The 23,779-nt window shown below is 44.7% G+C and overlaps 1 protein-coding gene across 1 annotated transcript; it reads left to right on the top strand.

Moving 5' to 3' along the window:
* Window positions 1-476: 476 nt before the first annotated feature.
* On the top strand, window positions 477-23,459 carry LAP3 (leucine aminopeptidase 3). The gene is made up of 13 exons (XM_073647105.1): window positions 477-693; window positions 2,967-3,082; window positions 3,167-3,221; window positions 5,163-5,268; window positions 6,008-6,167; window positions 13,540-13,704; window positions 13,953-14,111; window positions 14,501-14,625; window positions 16,518-16,606; window positions 20,111-20,213; window positions 21,100-21,179; window positions 21,889-22,001; window positions 23,058-23,459. Exons 1-13 carry the CDS (start codon window positions 595-597, stop codon window positions 23,251-23,253), a joined length of 1,566 nt encoding a protein of 521 aa, XP_073503206.1. The 5' UTR covers window positions 477-594; the 3' UTR covers window positions 23,254-23,459.
* The last annotated feature ends 320 nt before the right edge of the window (window positions 23,460-23,779 follow it).

Genomic DNA, 23,779 nt, shown 5'->3' with positions numbered 1-23,779 from the left:
TTTAGTTCAAAAACAACAAGTTTTTCAAGTGGAAACAGCTTCGGGAAAAGTTTTCATTTTCCTGAGTAGTGTTTTAAACGTTTTATTTTATGTTTATGCAATTATTATTTTTTTTGCAGCTATTTGACTTGATGTGTGAAATTCTGAGTGGAATTCAGATATACGCCTCAAAGAGGTAACATGCAGCTGAAGAGGAAGAAAACTGTTCAAAAAACAAGATATGAACAGCAAGGTGGCTTAACATTGATGGGTAAAATCTGATCCAGTACACTGATGGAACGCGGTCTGCTTTTATTCTTCACATATAAGAAAAAAAACAGACATCTGAATGAGCCCTTAGAAGAGTTTGTAGATTTTAGGGTCTTGCAGTATGGTATACTGCCACAAGGTGGCACCTATGAGCTGTGAGAAGTTTGTGCTGCCTGTGGCTGGTCTCCATGTAATATTCTGGCTTTGTGCTGTGCAGGCAGGAGAGAGGAGGCAGGGCTTTATGTGTCTCTGGCTGATGATGTCATTATCCTGGGTCTCTATGCACATGTTAAAGGACACAAGCTGAACCTCAGTGACAGCTCCTGACACTCAAGAGCAGAGATCATGCTGCAGCCCCTCAGAGCGGTGCTCCACAGCAGTGTACACAGGAGCTGCTGCAGAACATTCTCCCAGTCTGCACAATCCTACAACTCTGGCCGCAAGGTAAAAACCTGCTATAATGCAAACCCCCCTCATCTCACTGACTGCAATCACTTCCTTTAACCTGTTCACGTCTGCACACATTTGTATCGTGCTACGACGATATCTTGTTTGCATGTTGCTTTCCCCGTCCTCTATGCAGGGTATGGTGGAGGATGCCCGTGCTGTATCTGGCATATTAGGGCACTGGGGAATAATAAGCATTTCAGCCATTGTAGGTAACCTGTCTTCTCATTTATGTCGATCCAACCGCCGCAGCTTTTTCTGCTGACCGTGTCTAAGGCGGCGTTCCCATGATGCGTTTTTGATGATGTATATTTTAAGCTGTGTCAAACCGCAGCGTCTTACAGCTCCAGTGGATGGGATTTCTAGAGATCTCCTGCCCACTGAGCTTTTATTTTACTCGCATAAACTGACCTGCGGTGCGGGTTTCACATCTAAATGACAATTTCTCTTCCAGATACACTGAGTTTTCTGTGCAGATTTTCCTCATAGACTTCCATTAGATGCGGAAAATGAGCACGTAAAGAACGCACATGCATAAACAAATCAAAAACACATGTAATCCGCACAGGACTGTATCACTAAAGTTTTTGTCAAAGCCAAATATCGGGAAGTATCAAAAACATAGCAGCTTTATTTACAGCAAGACACAACAAAAAGAGACAAAAAAAAAACACTTGTAAATTAATGCACACAAAAACTCAATGAAAAACCGCAAGTAACCTAATTTTAATAATAGGTGCAGAAATTCTGCAGCGTCAAAAACTCACCAAATCTCCTCTTGGGAACCTAGCACAGAAAGACAAAACAAAAATACCAGCAACATGTCTAATCTTTATTTGATCAAACTCACCCATTCAACTGAATGCCACCCAACCATTCATAATAGCATTAGAATTTATTTTTTTCCATGGGTCATAAATGATTGAAAACTGAATCCAATACATTGATTTTAAAATGAATCGTTTTTTTATTTTTTTGTTTTGTTTTTTGGCTCCCCAGATTTGCTGATGGCCACATTTACATGTTACAAAGCTGTGTGCATGGACCACAGTGCCTACTATGGTTTGTCACCTCTGTGATTTTTCCTTTTCCTCCTAAAAGCCTTGTGTTGGTGGAGACACTGGGTCTTCCGTGGGCATAATACTACTCAGACAACACAGGGTGAGGGTAAAACAGCGTTGTCCGCTTTGTGGTTCAATAAAGTTTTACAATAACCTATAGAAAAGTCCCAGCAAATACACAAGATGGCGCAAGTTAGAGTCTCACCATTCCGCTGACTCGCCGGGATTAGAGCAGCTGAGACTTTGGGGCTTCCAGGGCCGACTACCCCCACCAGTGGCACCCCGCTTTTGGCGGGCACCCACAGAGCAGCGGTGACGACAAGCTTAGGTAGCTAACAGTCCATGGAAGTATGTGGCCAGGTGACCGGAGGGTCCCAACCTGGCTTCTCCAAGCGTATCCATGGGGCCAGGTGACCGGAGGGTCCCAACCTGGCTTCTCCAAGCGTATCCATGGGGCCAGGTGACCGGAGGGTCCCAACCTGGCTTCTCCGAGCGTATCCATGGGGCCAGGTGACCGGAGGGTCCCAACCTGGCTTCTCTGAGCGTATCCATGAGTTTCAGTGATGGTTAATGGAGCAGATCTGTGTTCTTCCAGCTGGGGCCATGTTCCCCTAAGCTGACATCCTGTAGAGTCAAATATGTGTCCCTCTTAGAAGGATAGGGATCCCTTTTTATATTCACATCTGTGGTTCATGTCATCATCCACAGGTCAGGGGGGCAGGTGTTAGGAGTTCCTCTCTCATTGTTTGAGCATTTAATAAATTTGCCTAGTTTGTCCTCTACTGCTCTGCAGGTCAGCAAGCCACAAGGACTTATATAATGGTAATCAACATATTAGCAAACCTCATTGTTCAGTGACACTGCGTCCCTGTCTTGCAAAGTTAGCAGACAATAAGTTGCAGTAAATATCAACTCAGGGTGTCCACATCCAGGCTTATACAAATAATAGTCTGTTTCTTGACCAACCAAAGAAAAACACATAAATTCAAAATTCATCATAAAGATAATAGCGTATATCTCCTGGCCTACTGAATTTACGTCTGGATGATTACGATTAAATGCTGTTTAGTCATACCATGGTAGTGGGGAAGCATGAAGAAGCCTTTTATGAATGGTATGGGTGTCCATTATGGCGCCATATTGCACATCACGGATCCGTAGTATGGCCTGGTGGCCTTGGCTCAACTATTTTACATCTTTATCTTCTAGGGGCTCGTTCTCGGCGTATATGAAAAGAATAAGGAGGATGACAGTCTGCCTCTTACCCGGGCGGCAGACAATTTCGACAATGCTGTTTCAGGAAAACTGCGACATCAGCTGACAAGGTAAAAATCCGATATCCCCTGAGTATAATGAAGATCACTCCCACCCCATCATCCCCCATACTAAGCCATTTTCTTCCTTTACAGGTCCGGGCCTGCACTGAAGAAGGGGAAGACGCGAGTATTTTATGGTTTGCATGAGGCAGGTTCTCATTATTACTATGTGGAGTGTAATTATCTATTAATATAATATATAATGGCAATGATTAACCAAGATTATGGGATTCCAGCATATAATCCTACCCAAAATAAAAGTAAAATTGAACTTTGTTTTATGTATAAAGTTCTTATGCAGACCTATGTGTCCCCATGGTTACAGACTGTCCTATAGTTGTGTATTACTCATGATGCCATTTTCTGTATGTAGGTCAGGTGACGGATGGGGTATAGACAGCACTTTTGTGGGTTTGCTTTCTGCCGTATCATTATTCTGTGTCAGGTCTGAACAACTGATTTATCCCAAAAGGTGACATGAGACTGTCTGAGTAGGGCCGAACCAATAGACTAAAATAAATTCTCTTCAATGTTAATAATATTTTATATACATTTTTAGCACTCAATATTGCGTAGAATTAAGTATGTTGTCTGGCTGCTACTGCTAATACATGTTACAATAGGGATTATTGTAAGGTTTACTCTTATCAGGAACAGCTAATCAGAACCTTATCAGTTACTGTTTTTTCTATAATCATACAGAGCCTGTTATTCAGCTCCTGAACCATAATCGACAGCCTCCCCCCACACACACACAACACAGTATGATGTGCCCCCTCACAGCCCTCCACTGACACACGGCACGATGTGCCCCCTCACAGCCCTCCACCGACACACGGCACGATGTGCCCCCTCACAGCCTTCCACCGACACGCGGCACGATGTGCCCCCTCACAGCCTTCCACCGACACGCGGCACGATGTGCCCCCTCACAGCCTTCCACCGACACGCGGCACGATGTGCCCCCTCACAGCCTTCCACCGACACGCGGCACGATGTGCCCCCTCACTGCCTTCCCGCGGCACGATGTGCCCCCTCACTGCCTTCCCGCGGCACGATGTGCCCCCTCACTGCCTTCCCGCGGCACGATGTGCCCCCTCACTGCCTTCCCGCGGCACGATGTGCCCCCTCACTGCCTTCCCGCGGCACGATGTGCCCCCTCACTGCCTTCCCGCGGCACGATGTGCCCCCTCACTGCCTTCCCGCGGCACGATGTGCCCCCTCACTGCCTTCCCGCGGCACGATGTGCCCCCTCACAGCCTTCCACCGACACGCGGCACGATGTGCCCCCTCACAGCCTTCCACCGACACGCGGCACGATGTGCCCCCTCACAGCCTTCCGACACGCGGCACGATGTGCCCCCTCACAGCCTTCCACCGACACGCGGCACGATGTGCCCCCTCACAGCCTTCCACCGACACGCGGCATGATGGACCCCACAACGCCGCCCCCCCCCCCCTACATGCAGCATGAGGGATCACCTAACCCTTTTCAGCACACAGCGTGAGGGTTACCAAAGCCTCCCCTCCACAAAAAGTGCAATGGCCGCCCCACAGCCCTCCCTCACTCACAGAATGATGTCCCCTCGCACAAGTGACTGACAATAAAAATAATTGCCACTCGCCTCGCACTGTTTCCCCCATGTGCTGCACTGGGCTTTGCTGTGTGTACTGCGGCTCAGCGAAACGGGCATGATCTAGCAATGTCATCCTGCCTGCTGCACTGAGTCTCAGTCGCACAGTCTGACTGGTGGAGCAGGGAGCTGACTGCTGCTGCCTGTTCCACCATTGTGTTCAACAGTATCTGAGGTTGCAGATTCTGTTAAAATAGTGACGCCATATGCCATACCAGGCGGTACTCCACTGTTTCCATCCCTTTGGCTGTCCCAGTCCACACAAGACCGCGAAAGGGTTGCTTGTGACCCTCAGACCGGCTTCAGTTTGTCCTAAGTGAATGTACACTATGGTGACATTCTCACCACATTTCATCTTGGCATTTGGTATATCTGTCATATTTCTACATGATTGTACTAGTCAAGTGTGAACAGAGTTTTATCCAGTCATAACCAAGTCTTTCTTTCAATGGCAGGATTTCCCCAGTGTGGTGATGGTGGGATTGGGTAAGCAGTCGGCAGGCGTCCATCACCAGGAGCTCTGGAATGAAAGCAAGGAGAACATTAGGGCTGCGGTATCAGGTAATGTGTGACTAGTCGTGACCGCGGCTGTGGTTAACGCGACCTTTGTATTTTTGGCAGTGATTCTCTTTATACTTCAGCAGGTGAATCAGTGAGCTTGGTCTGAGAGAGTTTGTAATTCTTCTATCTTTTTCTTCACTCATCTGATTTATGACCGCAGACCACATCAAAAATGTGCAGGAAAACTAAGAGCCTGAAAAAGCTAAACTGTGCAAAAAAAATAATTAAAAGCAATTTAAAAAAAAATATTTTAAGCTCTAAATACATATTTCTACGCAAAAAAGAATCCTATGTCTGTTGCTGGTGTATGCAGCCAGAATTGTCTTTTTTATTATTTTTCCTGCCGAAAAATGGACAAATTTCTCAGCGTGCTGCTTTATTTTGTTTGTTTATTATTGTGATTGTTAATTATTGGAAATAATAGTGTAAATGTGAATATAGGCCCAAATACATATTACACTAAAATGGTCTGACCCTGCCTGTGTCTAAGGGGTCAGCAGTGAGTCAGTGTACGGGGGCCTGTGACAGGCCGGCCACCTGCTTTAAAAGGATTGATCCTTTGTTCTCCCTGGAGATGAGCTGATGCTGGAGGAGTCTGACAGCGGCCCTCTCATAGAGGGAACGAACGGCCATGGACAGAGGAGTCCGGAGCGTTAGCGGTCAGCCGGACATCTAATGTGTGCGGCGGCTTTACGTACTCTGACTTCTGAATGTATTTGTCTTTTGCTTTCCCATCCAGTGGGCTGTCGGCACATGCAGGATTTGGAGATTGCAAATGTCGAAGTTGACCCCTGCGGAGACGCTCAGGCCGCGGCAGAAGGGGCCGTTCTGGGGTTATATGAATATGATGAACTTAAGGCCAAAAAGAAGAAAAAAGTCTCAACAAAGCTGTATGGAAGGTATAGTTTATTTTACTCACTTATATAGCGCCATTAATTCCCCAGCGCTTTACAGACATTATGGGCACTGTCCCCATTGGAGCTCACAATCTACATTCCCTATCAGTATGTGTATGGAGTGGGAAGAAACCGGAGAACCCGGAGGAAACCCACACAAACCCAGGGAGAACATAAAAACTCCTTGCAGATGTTGTCCTTGGTGGGATTTGAACCCAGGACCCCAGCGCCGCAAGGCTGCAGTGCTAACCACTGAGTCACAGAAACATTTCCTACAAAGGATCAGTGAGCTCTTCATATATATATTATATTATATTTTATTATATTTGTGTTTCCTCTAGGCGCTCTACATTGTAAATCAACTGCAGTAACATCTTAGTTGTGCTGTAACTTCTGTGCCTCTTTATGGGAAAAGCAGAGGATTAACTATCCCCAAAATGTAATGGCGTACGTAAGGTCACACCTTTTCTTCCAGTAGGGGCAACTGAAGTTCAAGACAGGCATTTTGCATAACGTTTCCCGAGTCGTCTGCAGTAGATTTGGTCTAGAATTATCTGCACTTTGGAAAATACTTTTTTTTTTGTGTACAACCAGCTGCTGATTCCTATACAGTAGTTGATGTAAAACTGTGCTGCCGAGAATCGGCATAATACATGGTAACAAATTAATTTATCTATTTAACTTCCAACTTTGTGCAATTGTGTTACCATGTATTATGCCGATAAGAGCAGGTGATGTGCTGGTCATATGACCATGGAGGATCATTTTTGCGCACCTCTTTTTTGAATGTAGTGTTTATTCCCACATTTTTGCAAGTTGTACCCGATCCTTGTGGTTTATCCTGATGAAAAGGTATAATCCCCTCGAAACGCGTGGACAAATAAAACCGCATCTGTTCTCCTATTGTATATTGGATTCTCGGCAGCGCAGTTTTACATCCACTTTCATCTCCAAGTTTGCTTACAATCTGTTTGGTGGATCTGCAGCAGCCATCTTTGCTTACAAACTAACAAAGCAAATCCTGTTTTTACTCTTTCTTTTGTAATCTGGATAAAACCCTATATCATTCCAGTTTTTATCTACATACGTACTAACATGATAGTTGTAATCTGAGGGACTGCAGCAGTAAGAGTTCTATTTCCTCACAGCGCCACCACAGGAGAAATGATGCATTACACAGTCTTAATTAAAATGAATGGTCCTGGTGCATCCACCGAAGTCCAAGGCGCTCTTTATAGTTGTCACTAATATACGATTGTCCTGAATAGAATTACTTAAGTTTCCGTATAGTAAATCTTCTATATCAGCTAGTGTTTGCAGTGTGGTTGTTTTTTTTTTTTTTTTTTTTTTATTTATTTGTACATTAACCCCTTCAGGACCCAGCCTATTTTGACCCTAAAGACCTTGGCATTTTTGTCAATTCTGACCAGTGTCCCTTTATGAATTAAAAACTCTGGAACACTTCAACGGATCCTAGCGATTCTGAGATTGTTTTTTCGTGACATATTGGGCTTCATGTTAGTATTAAATTTAGGTCGATAATATTTGCGTTTATTTGTGAAAAAATCAAAAATATGGGAAAAATTTTGAAAATTTTGCAATTTTCAAATTTTGAATTTTTATTCTGCTAAACTAGAGAGTGATGTGACACAAAATAGTTAATAAATAACATTTCCCACATGTCTACTTTACATCAGCACAATTTTGAAAAAAAATAAAAAATTTTTGTAGGAAGTTAGAAGGGTTCAAAGTTCATCAGCAAATTTTCTTTTTTCCAGCAAAATTTGCAAAGCCATTTTTTTTAGTGACCACATCACATTTGAAGTCCCTTTGAGGGGTGTACATGACAGAAAACACCCAAAAGTGACACCATTCCAAAAACTGCACCCCTCAAGCTACTCAAAACTACATTCATGAAGATTATTAACCCTTCAGGTGCATCACAGGAACTAAAGCAAAATGGAAGAAAAAAATGAACATTTTAATTTTTCTAACAAAATTTTTTTTCTAGCCTAAATTTTTTAATTTTCACATGGGTAACAGGGTAAAATGCATCCTAAAATTTGTTGGCCATTTTCTCCTGAGTAAACCAATACCTCATATGTGGTCATAAACCACTGTTTGGGCACACGACAGGGCTCAGAAGGGAAGGAGCGCCATTTCACTTTTTGATTGGAAAATTAGCTCCAAAAGTCAAATTGCGCTCCTTCCCTTCTGAGCCCTGCCATGCGCCCAAACAGTGGTTTATGACCACATATGAGGTATCGGTGTACTCAGGAGAAATTGCCCAACAAATTTTAGGATGCATTTTATCCTGTTACCTATGTGAAAATTAAAAAAAATAGGCTAAAAGAATTTTTTTGTAAAAAAAAAAAAAAAAAAAAAGTATTTTTAATTTTTACGGATTAATTTGTGAAGCACCTGGGGGTTCCAAGTGCTCACTATGCATCTAGATAGGTGCCTTGGGGGGTCTAGTTTCCAAAATGGGGTCACTTGTGGGGGAGCTCCAATGTTTTGGCACACAGGGCCTCTCCAAACGCAACATGGTGTCCGCTAACAATTTCGGCTCAAATTGTTAGCGGACACCATGTTGCGTTTAAAGAGCTCCTGTGTGCCTAAACATTGGAGCTCCCCCATAAGTGACCCCATTTTGGAAACTAGACCCCCCAAGGCACCTATCTAGATGCATAGTGAGCACTTGGAACCCCCAGGTGCTTCACAAATTGATTCGTAAAAATGAAAAAGTGGAAAAAAAAATACTTTTTCATTTTTACGGATTAATTTGTGAAGCACCTGGGGGTTCCAAGTGCTCACTATGCATCTAGATAGGTGCCTTGGGGGGTCTAGTTTCCAAAATGGGGTGACTTGTGGGGGAGCTCCAATGTTTCGGCACACAGGGGCTGTCCAAACACGACATGGTGTCCGCTAACAAATTGGAACCATGTTGCGTTTGGAGAGCACCTGTGTGTGTAAACATTGGAGCTCCCCCATAAGTGACCCCATTTTGGAAACTAGATCCCCCAAGGCACCTATCTAGATGCATAGTGAGCAGTTGGAACCCCCAGGTGCTTCACAAATTGATTCGTAAAAATGAAAAAGTGGAAAAAAAATACTTTTTCATTTTTACGAATCAATTTGTGAAGCACTTGGGGGTTCCAAGTGCTCACTATGCATCTAGATAGGTGCCTTGGGGGTTCTAGTTTCCAAAATGGGGTGACTTGTGGGGGAGCTCCAATGTTTCGGCACACAGGGGCTGTCCAAACACGACATGGTGTCCGCTAACAAATTGGAACCATGTTGCGTTTGGAGAGCCCCTGTGTGTAAACATTGAAGCTCCCCCACAAGTGACCCTATTTTGGAAACTAGACCCCCCAGGGAACTTATCTAGATGTAGTGTATGTGAGTTTGGTGTGTGGTGTGGTGTATACACCACACACACACAAACAACCTCACATACACTACAACACACACACCAACCTGACATAGGTTGGTGTGTGTTGTAGTGTACGTGAGGTTGTTGTGTGTGTGCGTGATGTTTTGTATGTCATGCTAGTGTGGGTGAGTTCTGTAGGGAAGGTCAGGATGTGTTTAGTCCGGGGACATGTGATGAATTTTGAAACATTCATTCAAACACAGTCCCGGTTTATCAGGACACGTTTCACATTGGAAACGGGTGACCTTTCTTATCCCCCTTTTATGGCAGACCCGGCACCTTTTTCTTACCGTGACCTCACCAGGAAAATGTTGCCCTGGTACCACACGGGAGACTCGAGTTCCAGGGGTGCTGGGGCCCGCTTCTTCTTCGCTTCTAAAAATCAGGGCCTTTATCACTGCCTCCTGGAAGTTGAGGAAGGTGTTGGTGGTCTGGCCTGCACATCGTGACAGCACGTATGCATTATACAGTGCCATTTGAACGATGTGCACGGCCAGTTTTTTATACCAGACTTTCGCCTTCCTCATCGCACTGTAGGGCTGGAGGACTTGATCAGAAAGATCAACTCCCCCCATGTGCTTGTTGTACCCCAGGGCACAGTCCGGTTTGCGGACCGGTGCTGGGGTACCTCTAACGTTGGTGGCCGTGGTGCCGGGACCATGGATTGTGGTCAAGAAAAAGACGTCCCTTTTGTCTTTGTACTTCACCACAACCATGTTGCCGCTACATTGAGCTCGGCTCTCACCCTTTGGGAAAACCTGCTCAATTAGCGTCAAAGGGAGACCCCTCTTGGTTCTGCGCACAGTACCGCAAGCGGCGGTAGCTCTGGCAGAGAGGGACTGAAATAGGGGAATGCTTGTATAAAAGTTATCAACGTATAGATGGTAACCTTTATCAAGCAGTGGGCGGATCAAATCCCACACTATTTTCCCACTTACCTTCAGAGCAGGTGGACATTCTGGGGGCTGAATCCTCGAATCCTTTCCTTCGTAAACTCTAAAGCTGTGAGTGTACCCTGAGGCACTCTCGCACAGCTTGTAGAGCTTTATTCCGTACCTGGCCCTCTTACTGGGCAGGTATTGTCGGAATTGAAGCCTCCCTTTGAAGTGGATGAGGGATTCATCCACAGAAATTTCCCTTTGGGGAACGTACACTTCAGCAAACTTGTTGCTGAAGTGTTCTATGACCGGACGAATTTTGAACAGTCTGTCAAAATTCAGGTCATCGCGGGGAAGGCTGTCCGTGTTATCCCTGAAATGCAAAAATTTGTGAATGACCTCAAATCTTTTGCGGGTGATAACCATTCCGAACACTGGAGTTTGATATAAAATATCGGTACTCCAGTATTGACGGATTTCTGGTTTCTTCACAATCCCCATGTGAAGTACCAGTCCCCAATATTTTAACATTTCTACTGAGTCAACGGGACTCCAAGTAGAAAACATTGAATTTGGGTTTGCAGACAAAAATTGTTGGGCGTAAATGTTAGTCTGCTCCACCATGAGACTGACAATGGCCTCAGAGAAATAGACTTTGAAAAAGTCTATTTCCCTGAGGTTTGCTGTCTCGAACTGGATTCCTGATTGGGGAAGGAAATCAGGAATCCGCGGAGCGTAATTTTCAGGGACGGGGGTCCACACCGGGGCACTGGTGCTAGGTTGGGCTTGACTAGCACCAGGTTGAGGGTTACTTACAGATGGCTGTGGGTCTTCTTCCACGGCCTCCGGACGATGCCTTGACCTCTGACGTCGTCTTGGTGCCGGCTCGGTGTCACTGGAGGAGGAAGAATGAGAGGAATAGAGGAACGTGGGGTCCTCTCCCTCACTATCAGCTTCGGAGGCAATAAATGAATATGCCTCCTCAGCTGAGTACGCCCTAGGGCGGGACGGGCGGGACATTTTGTGTGCTGTGGGGAAAAAAAAAATCTAAACTTTATTATTAGTATGAGTGTACGTGTGTATGTGTGAGTGCTTGGTGTAAATCACGTGTGGAGGCGTACGGGGCGCAGGAGGGGGCGCGCTCAGGCGTACGGGGCGCAGGAGGGGGCGTGCTCAGGCGTACGGGGTGCAGGAGGGGGCGTGCTCAGGCGTACGGGGCGCAGGAGGGGGCGTGCTCAGGCGCACGGGGCGCAGGAGGGGGCGTGCTCAGGCGCACGGGGCGCAGGAGGGGGCGTGCTCAGGCGTACGGGGCGCAGGAGGGGGCGCGCTCAGGCGCACGGGGCGCAGGAGGGGGCGCGCTCAGGCGCACGGGGCGCAGGAGGGGGCGCGCTCAGGCGCACGGGGCGCAGGGGGGGGCTGAGGAGATAGAAGAGCCAACAGCAGCAGGGGGGGTATCACTGGGGCAGGAGCCGGCAGCAGCAAGGGGGGTAGGGGCCGGCAGGCAGTAGCTGGCAGCAGCAGGGGGGGTGATCACTCGGACGGGGGAGGGGGCGGGTGATCACTGGGGGGGTGAGATCACTAGGACTGGGGGATGGTGGGTGAGATCACTAGGACTGGGGGATGATGGTGTGATCCCTGGGACTGGGGGATGGTGGTGTGATCACAGGCACAGGAGATTTACACTGAGTCTGCTGCTGCCTGTGATCACAGTCCACCGGCTGTCAGAAGGAGAGCAGCAGCCGGTGGATGAAGACGTGGGAGAGGGAGGGAGCGGAGGTCGGGGTACAGGTGAGAAATTGGGACTGGGGTGGAAGGGGGGTGGAGGGGGGGGTGGGGGGGGAAGTGGGGGCTGGAAATCTGATAAGGGGGGGGATGCAGCGGGTGCAGGGGGTCGGCGGCAGATCAGCAGCGGCGGGTGCAGAGGATCGGTGGCGGCGATGGAGGTGGCAGACGATCGGCGGCGGGGCAGATGATCTGTGGCAGCAGCGGATCGGCGTGACCAAACTCCTCTGGCTCCACGGAAGGGATGGATCTGGAAAGTTTGGTCAGCCATAGTAAATACACCGCTCGACATCTGATTGGAGCTAGTGTCCATGTGACGCTAGCCCCCAATCAGATCTGGGGGGGTGACACAGAGGTGACACTCCCCCCAGCCAATGGCTGATGCTATAAGCATCAGGCCATGCCCAGAAAGTAAATATTTCACCAATTTCCATTGGTGAAATATTTCATTCATTCCGATTGGCAGTTTCACTAAAAGTGAAAGTGAAACTGCCAATCGGAGGGGTTTTAGGCACGGGGGGGTTAATCCACCCCCTGTGGGGTCAACTACAGGTTGTCTAGTTGCAGTAGCAACTGTGACACCTGAGCGACCCCGCTCGCAGGGGCTCTTTCCCTCCATGTCACACACGCTGTGACATGGGTCGGGAACGAACTGTTTTCCATGTCCCAAACGGTGTGACACGGGTCGGGAAGGGGTTAAAAGGAATCTGTCAGCAGGGTTTTGCTATGTAATCTGAAAGCAGCATATTGTAGGGGCAGAGACCCTGATTCCAGTGATGTCACTTGCTCAGCAGCTTGCTGTAGTTTCAATACAATCAGTGTTTTATCACTGGAGTAATAGATGTAGTGTGTCAGGCAGTCCAGCTAATCTGTGTAACACTGACCCACCACTGATTGGCAGCTTCCTGTATATACTGTGCATAGGCAGAAAGCTGCAAATCAGGTATGTGGGGTGGGTTATGCACAGCTCAGCATTCATAGCACTACTATATCAGCAGCAGAAAACGGGGATTTTATCAAAACTGCACCAAGCAGTCTAGTAAGTGACAAATTGCTGTAATCAGACTCTCTACTCCCTACATCATGCTATTCTCAGAGAATATGGGTATAATAACAAAAGGTGTACCTGTGTAAGAGCAGTATTTTTTTTTTTTTTTTTGCGTATGCGCTGCAGATTAGAAAACCAGTAGACGGCTCCATAAAGTTGAAAAAATAAAGATAAAAAAATCATTTTTGTGTCTAACAAGTGGCGTATTTACCAGGAATGATTTGTTATATTTAGTGAAGAACTAGATGCCTGGCAAAAAGGAGTTTCATTTGCGAAGGGGCAGAACTTGGCTCGTTACTTGATGGAATCTCCAGCGAATTATATGACTCCTTCAAAATTTGCAGAGATAATTCAGCAGAAGACTGGAGCATTGGTGGACGAGGTTAAGGTGTTCACAAGGTAAGACTGTGAACATATCTGCTGTAATATTGCACACATAATGAGATGTGGGATAAACAAAACAGGGACCTCTCACTCCCGACGCGCGTTTCCCAAGAAATGCTTTGTCTAGGGGCTATTCTAAATATATTATTAGTCCGTGAATACATGCTATGTTGCAATTTTTTTTTTTTTTTTTACCAATAGACTATAGTTAGTGACCAGATGAAATTGCCATGCAGTGATAGATTTCCACTTTCATTTCTTAGATCAAAGTCCTGGATAGAAGAGCAACAAATGGGAGCGTTTTTAAGTGTGGCCAAAGGATCTGATGAGCCCCCGGTTTTCCTGGAAATGCATTATACTGGCAGCCGGGATCCTAACGATTCTCCTCTTGTATTTGTTGGGAAAGGAGTCACTTTTGACAGGTCAGAGACGTATCACGTACAGTACGACATTGGGTTGCGTGACCCTACAAGATACTTGCAGACGACAATTGGACAGTATGGAGGAACCTGTGTGTACCTAGATGATGGAGGAAATGTATTACTACTGGCACAGTCCCTGCCCCGTGCAGCAAATATATCAGCTGAGCGCACGTCCTTCTGATGAATCCGGTGCAGACTATATATTACAGTGGACAGTGCCAAGCCCAACTCATGTAGGGCTCCTTCCATGCTGTTCAAATGCTTTAATGGAGTTCATTATGTAAGTTCTTGGTGTGTATGTGTACTTTTTTTATACAGGCCTAAGGGGAAAGCTTTATGCAGAGCCTTTTTGAAAGTTCCACTGACCCTAAAATGTCTCTTTTTCTAAGTGGTGGGATTTCCTTGAAGCCATCCTCTGGAATGGATGCAATGAGAGCGGATATGGGTGGTGCAGCGACAGTCTGTTCTGCCATCTTGACTGCTGCAACTCTCAAGTTACCCATTAACCTCATCGGTAAGTAAATGTGGTTATCAAAAAAAAATTATCAGATGCACTTCTTAGTAAGAAAAACTCTTATATTCTGGAGGCGGCTTCCTGTGATGGAGAAGAATGCAGACACTAGTGATTCGCAAATGACCCTCTACAGAGCCGCCGGAAGGATCTGGCTCTCGCTGGGGGTAATATTACGGTGTTTGGCGGCTGAAACCCCGCCCACACAGCAATTGTATTGGTTGGCTACGGGAAGGCAGGGTTTCAGCTGCATCAAGTTCAACTTAAAGGGGTATTCCCATCTCCAAGATCCTAACCCAATATGTAGTAGGTGAAATAATATTAGCAAATACCTCCAATTAGAAATATAATATAGTATTTTTGATTCACTATGCCACTTACCTCATGTGCATGCATTGCAGGACCTTAGGTATCCACGGTTACAACCACTAGCAGCTAGCTAACTGTCACTTTATCAGTGGTCGTAACCATGGATACCCAAGGTCCTGCAATGCCCTGCACATGAGGAAAGACACAGCGACTCAGAAAAACTAGACCACATTTTTAATTGGAGATATTTGCTAATATTATTATTACACCTACTACATATTAGGATAAGGTCTTGGAGATGGGAATACCCCTTTTAAGTGTGTGTTCATCTGGGGTGGGCACATGTCATAGGGATCTATTTAGGATCCTATTCTACCCTAGTGCATTAAACTTGGTGATCATGACCTCTCCACTTTATCAGGGAAGTTTTAATTAACGGGAAAAATCTTTTTTCCCTATTTTGTGCTGTCTAGACCTAATGTGTGTCTTATGGTAAGGAGCGTCTTATAGTCCGAAAAATATGGTATTTATCGTTTGATTTTAGTTGTTTAAAAGGCTATATGAAAATTGCAACCAGGGTTTTATTCATTTTTAATTTTATGTCATTTTATTTGTCACCAATGGAAACGCATATGTCTGGCCGAGAGCTGTGTACACCAATCGGAGGGATATTTGAAAAATCTATTTGTTTTAAATGCATTGGAACAATTTTAAAAAAAAATTGGTTCTAAAACATGTACACCTCCAGTTTAAGTAAAGAGGGGTTTTGATTGGTGGGGTTGAAGTGCAGAAACCACTTATTTACTTTCTAAGAGGATATACAATGCTAACCCTGCCCCTCCGAGGGCACAACTGAGCTTAGTGTCGCTGACCCTTCATTTCATGGATCAGTGGGGGGGGCTCAACTCCCATACCCTCACTGATCAAAACTTCAAACATGTACGTATGATATGTAAAAAATGTTTTGAAACTGGAGGTACACTTTTTATAAAAGAACCTCATTGGCCTAATTCTTCATTTTGCCTCTTTTTTTCTTTTTTTTGACTTGTGGTATTTGAAGTTTCTTCACAATGGTTCAAGCAGTTGCTTGAACTGTTAAATTGGAATATATATCTGCACTCAAATTTTTTTTTTTTTTTTTTTTTTAATCCATTGGTGAATTGGACAAAAACTCCTGAAAACCAATGATGGGCACAGAAAGGGAAAAAAAAGACGGGTGAACAGATATAAAAATAGACTTTAAAACAGGTGCAAATGAAAATCAGGCAAAAAAAAAAAAAAAACATGCAATATTGGATTATTTCCCATGGACAAACCTTTTTGTGACCTTTTTATATTTAAAATTATCTTGCAATAAATTACTTAAAAATCTATTTGCTATTAAGTAAAACTCCCGTCAGGCAGAAGCTTCTTATCAGAACAGTAGGAGTCCGGCCAAGAGTCTCCCAAACGGCTGCCATTATAATTACTCAGAATTGGTCTTGGGTTTTCTATAGATCATTCTCTACTCCTTGTCTCTAATGCTTTTCTCTTTCCTCAATATTTTTCTGTAAAAATAATGATGGGGGTAAATCTCGTCCTGTAAGGTTTGGCTCCACTGTGTGAAAATATGCCCAGCGGCAGAGCTAATAAGCCCGGGGATGTGGTGAAGGCCAAGAACGGGAAGACCATCCAGGTAATCTTCTCCCATTGCCGGCTGTACTGACAGCCATTATTCTGTGTAGTCGGCGTGTAATGGCCATGACTAATAAGATATACAGGTGCATCTCACTAAATTAGAATATCATCAAAAAGTTAATTTATTTTAGTTCTTCATATTATATGGAGTCATTACAAACAGAGTGATCTATTTCAAGTGTTTATTTCTGTTAATGTTGATGATTATGGCTTACAGCCAATGAAAACACAAAAGTCATTATCTCAGTAAATTAAAATAATTAACAAACACCTGCAAAGGCTTCCTAAGCATTTAAAAAGGTACCTTAGTCTGTTTCAGTAGGCTCTACAATCATGGGGAAGACTGCTAACTTGACAGACACTCCACAAGGTCCCAGAGTTCCAGTTTTCATTTATAAATCAAGGTTCCAGAGTCTGAAGGAAAAGTGGAGAGGCCACAATCCAAGCTGCTTGAGGTCTAGTGTGAAGTTTCCACAATCAGTGATGGTTTGGGGAGCCATGACATCTGCTGGTGTAGGTCCACTGTGTTTTATCAAGACCAAAGTCAGCGCAGCCGTCTACCAGGAAATCTTAGAATACGTCATGGTTCCCTCTGCCGACAAGCATTTTGGAGATAGAAATTTGTTGCTCCAGAAGGACTTGGCCCCTGTCCACACTGCCAAAAGTACTAATACCTGGTTTACAAACAACAGTATCACTGTGCTTGATTGGCAGCAAACTCGCATGACCTTAACCCCATAGAGAATCTATGGGGTATTGTCAAGTGGAAGATGAGACACCAGACCCAACAATGCAGACGAGCTGAAGGCTGCTATCAAAGCCACCTGGGCTTCCATAACACCTCAGCAGTGGCACAGGCTGATCGCATTGATGCAAAAGGAGCCCCGACCAAGTATTGAGGGCATTTACTGAACATACATTTCAGTAGGACAACTTTTCGGATTTTAAAAACATTTTTCTAGCTGTTGTTATAAAGTATTCTAATTTACTGAGATAATGACTTTTGTATTTTCATTGGCTGTAAGCCATAATCATCAACATTAACAGAAATAAGCACTTGAAATGGATCACTCTGTTTGTAATGACTCTATATAATATATGAGTTTCACTTTTTGTAATGAAGAACTAAAATAAATTAACTTTTTGATGGTATTCTAATTTGGTGAGATGCACCTGTATCAGCTTTGCACTAGGTTTATTCAGATTTTGGGTCTCTAGTAAACATGATATAAGTGGAGATATGGCCGCTGGGTTTACGCGCTAATCTCGCTGTAACTTAGGGCCATGTGTAATAGGGCCCAGGAAGGGTTAGACTATTAGATGTGCATGGTCAATGTGAAGCTGGAAAGTGTTCTGTATCAACAACGCAAAACAAGGGAGGAGAACAAGCCCAAACCAAGGGAGGAGAACAAGCCCAAACCAAGGGAGGAGAACAAGCCCAAAACTTGTCATTCTGAGCCATAGATAGTAGTCTTATCAGGTTCAAAGTGGCCCTCCATCCTGACACTGAAAAGTGGCCATACATTTGTCATGTATAGTCAGTGACGTATCATGAGTCTCAGAGCCCCGGGTGCATTGTGTAGCATTAGTACTCTGATTCCTTTCCACTAGTCCAGTACTGAACCCCTTATCACACAAGCAAATGTATTGTTTTTACCCCTCACCGACATATGATATACTAGTATGTCATGTGTCTGCGCCCTGTCTTTGATGCAGGCTCAGGAACTGAGGTTGCATCTTTCCTGGCAGATGATAGCTGTGGTATTCAGCCATCATCTGCCCCTTAACATCCTTGTGTGGAGCGGAGCTCTGTCCACAGGTGTTAACCTGTTAAATTTAGCTGTCAGTCTTTGACAGCGGCATTCACAGCTCACGTCCTGAGCGAGGTGAACGCTTTCTCACAATGGGTTGACATGACAGCCGGGAGTCTGCTGAAGACTCCTTATGCCTTTCATGACAGTGCTCCGATGAGTGTGATGATTTTTACTATATTCCACAATATTTTAGTATTGCTGTGTATAGTACAAGCGGTCAGATGTTTGCAGGTTTAAGTCCCCGTAGGGGACTACAGAATACAGTAAAAGGTTAAAATTCAAATAAAAATTTGAATCGGCTCACTGAAGATGTGAGCCTGCCGCAGAGATGAAGTGAGGCAGCAGCCATGGAAGCTGCAGTCGCTTCTCCTGTCATCACGGGACAGCTATGGTAAGTGACAGCAGTGCTGACCTCATGATGATTTGTTTCAGATGCGGTATGTAGGAAAGCCAGGAAAACTAGGGTCAAATCCTAGCAGTTCACGTCCGGATTAGCTGCACCTGGATAGCTATGACTAGAACCAGGCCATGTGCTTACTGGTCCGTCAGCTGGGGGAAGCTGAGCAAAGTAGAATTATGTTGGCGCTGCAGAGACAGGCCAAAATCTCTCTGAGAAAAGACTGCACAGGCCGTGTGCACCAAACTGCAAGTATCACTGGCTGCTATGGACATTAGCTGTTTTGTGTGATTTGAACTGGGACTATCTCAGCCGTGCCTGAGTAGCCAGAGTCTGTATTGCTTAGTTAGCGCCTGGACTTGGCTAGAGATTTAGGTTAATGGTTTTGTTTTCACTACTGTGAATCCAGTAAATAATAAACCTTATTCAGTCTAGAATATAAAAACCTTGTGTCTTCGTGTTCCAAGCTGCTACCCGATAGAGTTAACCCTTAAAGGTGATAGAAGCTGTGGAGAAGTAACAACAGCGCCGCCCCCTGTTGACATCCTGTTTCAGGGAGGTGACAGGAGCTGAGTAGAATCGAGTGCAGGGCCATCCTCCTGTGACATCCTGTTTCGGGAGGGTGATAGAAGCTGGGTAGAATCGAGTGCAGGGCCATCCTCCTGTGACATCCTGTTTCGGGAGGGTGATAGAAGCTGCGTAGAATCGAGTGCAGGGCCATCCTCCTGTGACATCCTGTTTCGGGAGGGTGATAGAAGCTGTGTAGAATCGAGTGCAGGGCCGTCCTCCTGTGACATCCTGTTTCGGGAGGGTGATAGAAGCTGGGTAGAATCGAGTGCAGGGCCATCCTCCTGTGACATCCTGTTTCGGGAGGGTGATAGAAGCTGCGTAGAATCGAGTGCAGGGCCATCCTCCTGTGACATCCTGTTTCGGGAGGGTGATAGAAGCTGTGTAGAATCGAGTGCAGGGCCGTCCTCCTGTGACATCCTGTTTTGAGACTCCCCTGAAATGAAACATCACAGGAATTAAAGAAAAAGAATGACAGATATTGGAAGAATGATAGAAGATTTTATAATAATAATGCAAATTACAAAAGTGGTTAGGGGTTAAAGGTGCTTATAATGCCCTTTTATAAATGTCTATCAGACAACCCCTTTAAGATGTCCATATCCTCTAAATAAATAAGTGCGGGGCAAAGGATCATTACTTATCAGATCTGAACAGCAACTTGGTTTGTTTTATTTGTAATTAGAAAAGTAGTAAATCCATTACTGTTGATGTTTCCTTACAGGTAGATAACACGGACGCGGAGGGACGGCTGCTGCTGGCGGACGCTCTGTGTTATGCACACAACTTTAATGCAAGAGCTATCGTAAATGCAGCGACATTAACAGGTATGTGAGCTGCGTACACATAATGAAAGGTACTTCGTATGTCTGAGTCGTATGTCCCTTCAGGAGTTTAACGCATAGTATCAGTGGAGTGCGGATCCATGTGCCTCGCCAGAATTGGGACTGGAGTAACACTTCTGGCGGAAGAATCACCTCCACTTTTGATAAGTTGGGCGGGCGTAAGCAAGCCATATTCCCCTCTCCAGCTCAGAGTAGATAATCACTTACTGATCGGCGAGGGTCTGACCCAGGAATTTTTATCTTTCTTAAAATAGAGCGGCAGAGCAGATGTCCGACCGCCGCTCTGCTCATCCTCTATGGGGCTGCTCAGCCCTGCACTTGGCTTTTTCTGGCAGCCCCACAAGAGGTGGGAGCATCAGTCAAGCATCCAACCTGCCGCTCCATACGGGAATAAAAAAAACCCATCAGGGATAAAAAGTTCCTGCTTTGCTGATTTAATGCGGGTCTTTGGGCTCAGACCCCCACGATCAGTAAGTTATCACCAATAACATGGATAGGTAATAACTTAGAATTTTCACTGGAGAATCCTCTTTAATTTGAGTTTCATAAATATAATGTATGTAGTAAAGAAAAATGTTTTGTTTTTTTTCTTTAGCTGTATATATTTTTTTACTTTACCTTTATATTGTCTGTATGGTGGTGCATGCTTTACGGCGGCTGCAATTAGTTGGAATGAGAATGGTGAGAGAAATGTCAGCAGACTAACCCAGTGTCCGGGATGTGATGGGAGCAGATGGAGTCCGGCTTTATCCGTTTCGCTTGTACTCTACTTGTGTAGGATTATAATACAATAATGACACAGAATACAGCTGTATGTAGGCATCTGTCCTGTCATGAGGAGCGCTGCTCACCGAGAATTGTTGTTTAGGTGCAATGGACGTGGCCCTGGGATCCGCAGCCACTGGAGTGTTCACCAATTCTTCTTGGCTTTGGAATCACCTTCAAGAGGTTGGAAACATTTACTTTCTATCTTCTTGTCATGGCGTTCTCTTTCTCCCCGTCTGTCTGAATCATTTTTCACTTCCACCTTTTTTTTTTTTTTCTTTCTTTCCTTATTCCAATAACTTTTATTTGCCCATCAACATAGCCGTGTGCGGATTTTTTTGTTGTTGTTGTTTTTTTTTTTTTTTTTTTGTACAATAAATGACCTGGTAACACCAGTGTAATTTTTAAAATTTTGTGGGTTGTTTTTTTTTTCTTAATGTTGCAGTGATACCAAATATATTCTGATCAGGAAAAGGGGATGTGATTCAAACTGTCATGGCATTTTTTTTTATTTTATTTAATTCCCCTAGGGGACTTTGAACTTGTACTGTATATAGTAAAATTAGCAATCACCTATTAAACTCAGGCGAGGCTGCAAAGGAGTACGAAGATGGAGGCAATGAGAGCCTTCAGTAGGTTTCTGGCTGCCAAGAAACCCATCGACACCTTGTAGTTGCCTCCCACACCATCCAGCACTATTTAAGTGCTGTTGTCATACAGCGAGCTGAGCTAGCTCTGGTTGTTGCTGTTGCCGGCTGTATAGCACTGCCAGCATCTGTTCTGTATGGAGGAGGCTCCGCTCCTGAGAGAACTCTGTACACCTGCACCCGATGTGGGAAGCGTTAAATATGTATCTAGACCTGAATTTACTACCATTTCATTCTCTTTCCAGGCAAGCATTGTGACTGGGGATCGTGTATGGAGAATGCCTCTCTTTGAGCATTACACTAAACAAGTGACTGAGTCGCCCCTCGCAGACCTCAATAACGTCGGGAAGTACAGCAGGTAATGGATGTAACTATAGTGGTTGTAGTAAGTTTCAAAAAAGTCTATACTCTTTCCTCAGTAAAAAATTATATCCACATAAGCATCTCAAAGACCTCACCTCTGAGACCTGCGTCTATCGCCAAAACAGAGGTCCAGATTTGATGATCTGTTATTGGACTTCCTATAGCAATGATTGGCGAGAGCCGTATTAGGTAGGATGGGGTTGGGGTTCCTGCACCCCCACCGGATATGCCATCAATATGTGTCATGGGAATATACCTTTTAAAATAATATCCAAAAATGTATCTATAGATTGGAAAAACGTTAGATGAGGATATAGAGAACTTTATCATTAATTGAGCTTTGTCATCTCAGTCACTGCTTATGCACAGCGCAGCAGCGGATGACAAATTTGTCTTAGCTGCAAATGCTGCGCTCTGTATAGGCAGAAACAGAGCTGACAGAAGACTATCAACTAATGAATACAGATTATTGAGTAATGCTGTGTTTATAATTGAATACTGCGATGTTTACTCTTTTTCTAAACCTAACTGGGGTTAGGGCTAGAGTTGGGACAAGAGCTAAGTTTATGGATAGCGTGAAGGTTAACTACGGATAACTTTTTATTTAGGACTTCAGCAAGAAGTAGAAATAGAGGGTCAAAGTGTAATCTGTAATGACACCTGGACAGGTGGAGGGGTGTAAGGGATCGCTAATGGTTCATGGCTAAGGTGGCGTAAAATACTTGTCCTACCCTAGGCGCTGGCAACGCCACAGAGTCCCAACTCCGCACTTATCAGATGGCACAATGGGCTGTGGTGATAAAGATCGGCTCCGGTATCGAATTGATGTGATAAAGGGAATTTCCAGGAATCTGCAAAATCCTGGAAATTCCCCCCCTTTAAATTGTATTACTGTCAACTAAGCTACCACTATGTTCTTTTGGTTACCGGGAGCCACCAGAAATCCCTTTTTTTTGTAGATTAAAAAACAAACTATAATTCAACATCAGTAATATACTTGAGGTAAAGTATCTTGCTCTACAGACACTAATATGTGGTTTTCTTCTCGCAGATCTGGGGGTGCGTGCACGGCCGCAGCTTTCTTGAAGGAGTTTGTCACGTCCCCGCACTGGGGTCACCTGGATATAGCCGGAGTCATGTCAAACAAGGATGAGGTCCCTTATCTGCGCAAGGGCATGTCCGGCCGCCCCACAAGGACTTTGGTAGAATTCGCCGATCGTCTGAGTAAGGACAAGAAACCCAAATAATCCGGACGTTCGTCTGTTACGGGATCTGCTTTGTCCTCTGGACGTAATGAACTAAAGCTCAATGACCTTTCTAGGCACTTATTTTTTACTAACCCGACCAAAGCAAATGCAGAATCTGCGCCTCCATCTTCAGATTATTTTGCTGTTTAATACATCTATATGCTGAATGGAGAAATGTCTGAAAATAAAGAAAAAAATCAAGAAAAGTCTGAGCTGGCAGTATCTCTAATGTTGCCACACATTTGGGCCCGATTCATCATTGCATTTAACAGTTATTTTTTTTGGCAGGAATACCTCTAAATTAGTGGCTTTTGGATTTGCGACAAATTCATAAAACAATTTGCGCCTTTTTTTTTTTTTCAAGTTTTGTGGTTTAGTTTTCTGATTTTTATGTCAGTATGACTCTTCCACAGTGCAGCTATTTAAAAAAAGTGACAAAAATTTGGCGCAACTTTACTCCAGTTACCCCCCCCCCCCCAGACTGATATTATATATATACCTGTTATTTGGCTGCATTTTTTTTGTG

The sequence above is a fragment of the Phyllobates terribilis genome, unplaced genomic scaffold, assembly GCF_046119375.1.
Source record: "Phyllobates terribilis strain yellow unplaced genomic scaffold, ASM4611937v1 Scaffold_1__5_contigs__length_1240528914, whole genome shotgun sequence".
NCBI lineage: Eukaryota > Metazoa > Chordata > Amphibia > Anura > Dendrobatidae > Phyllobates > Phyllobates terribilis.
This window is presented reverse-complemented; position numbering and strand designations above follow the sequence as displayed.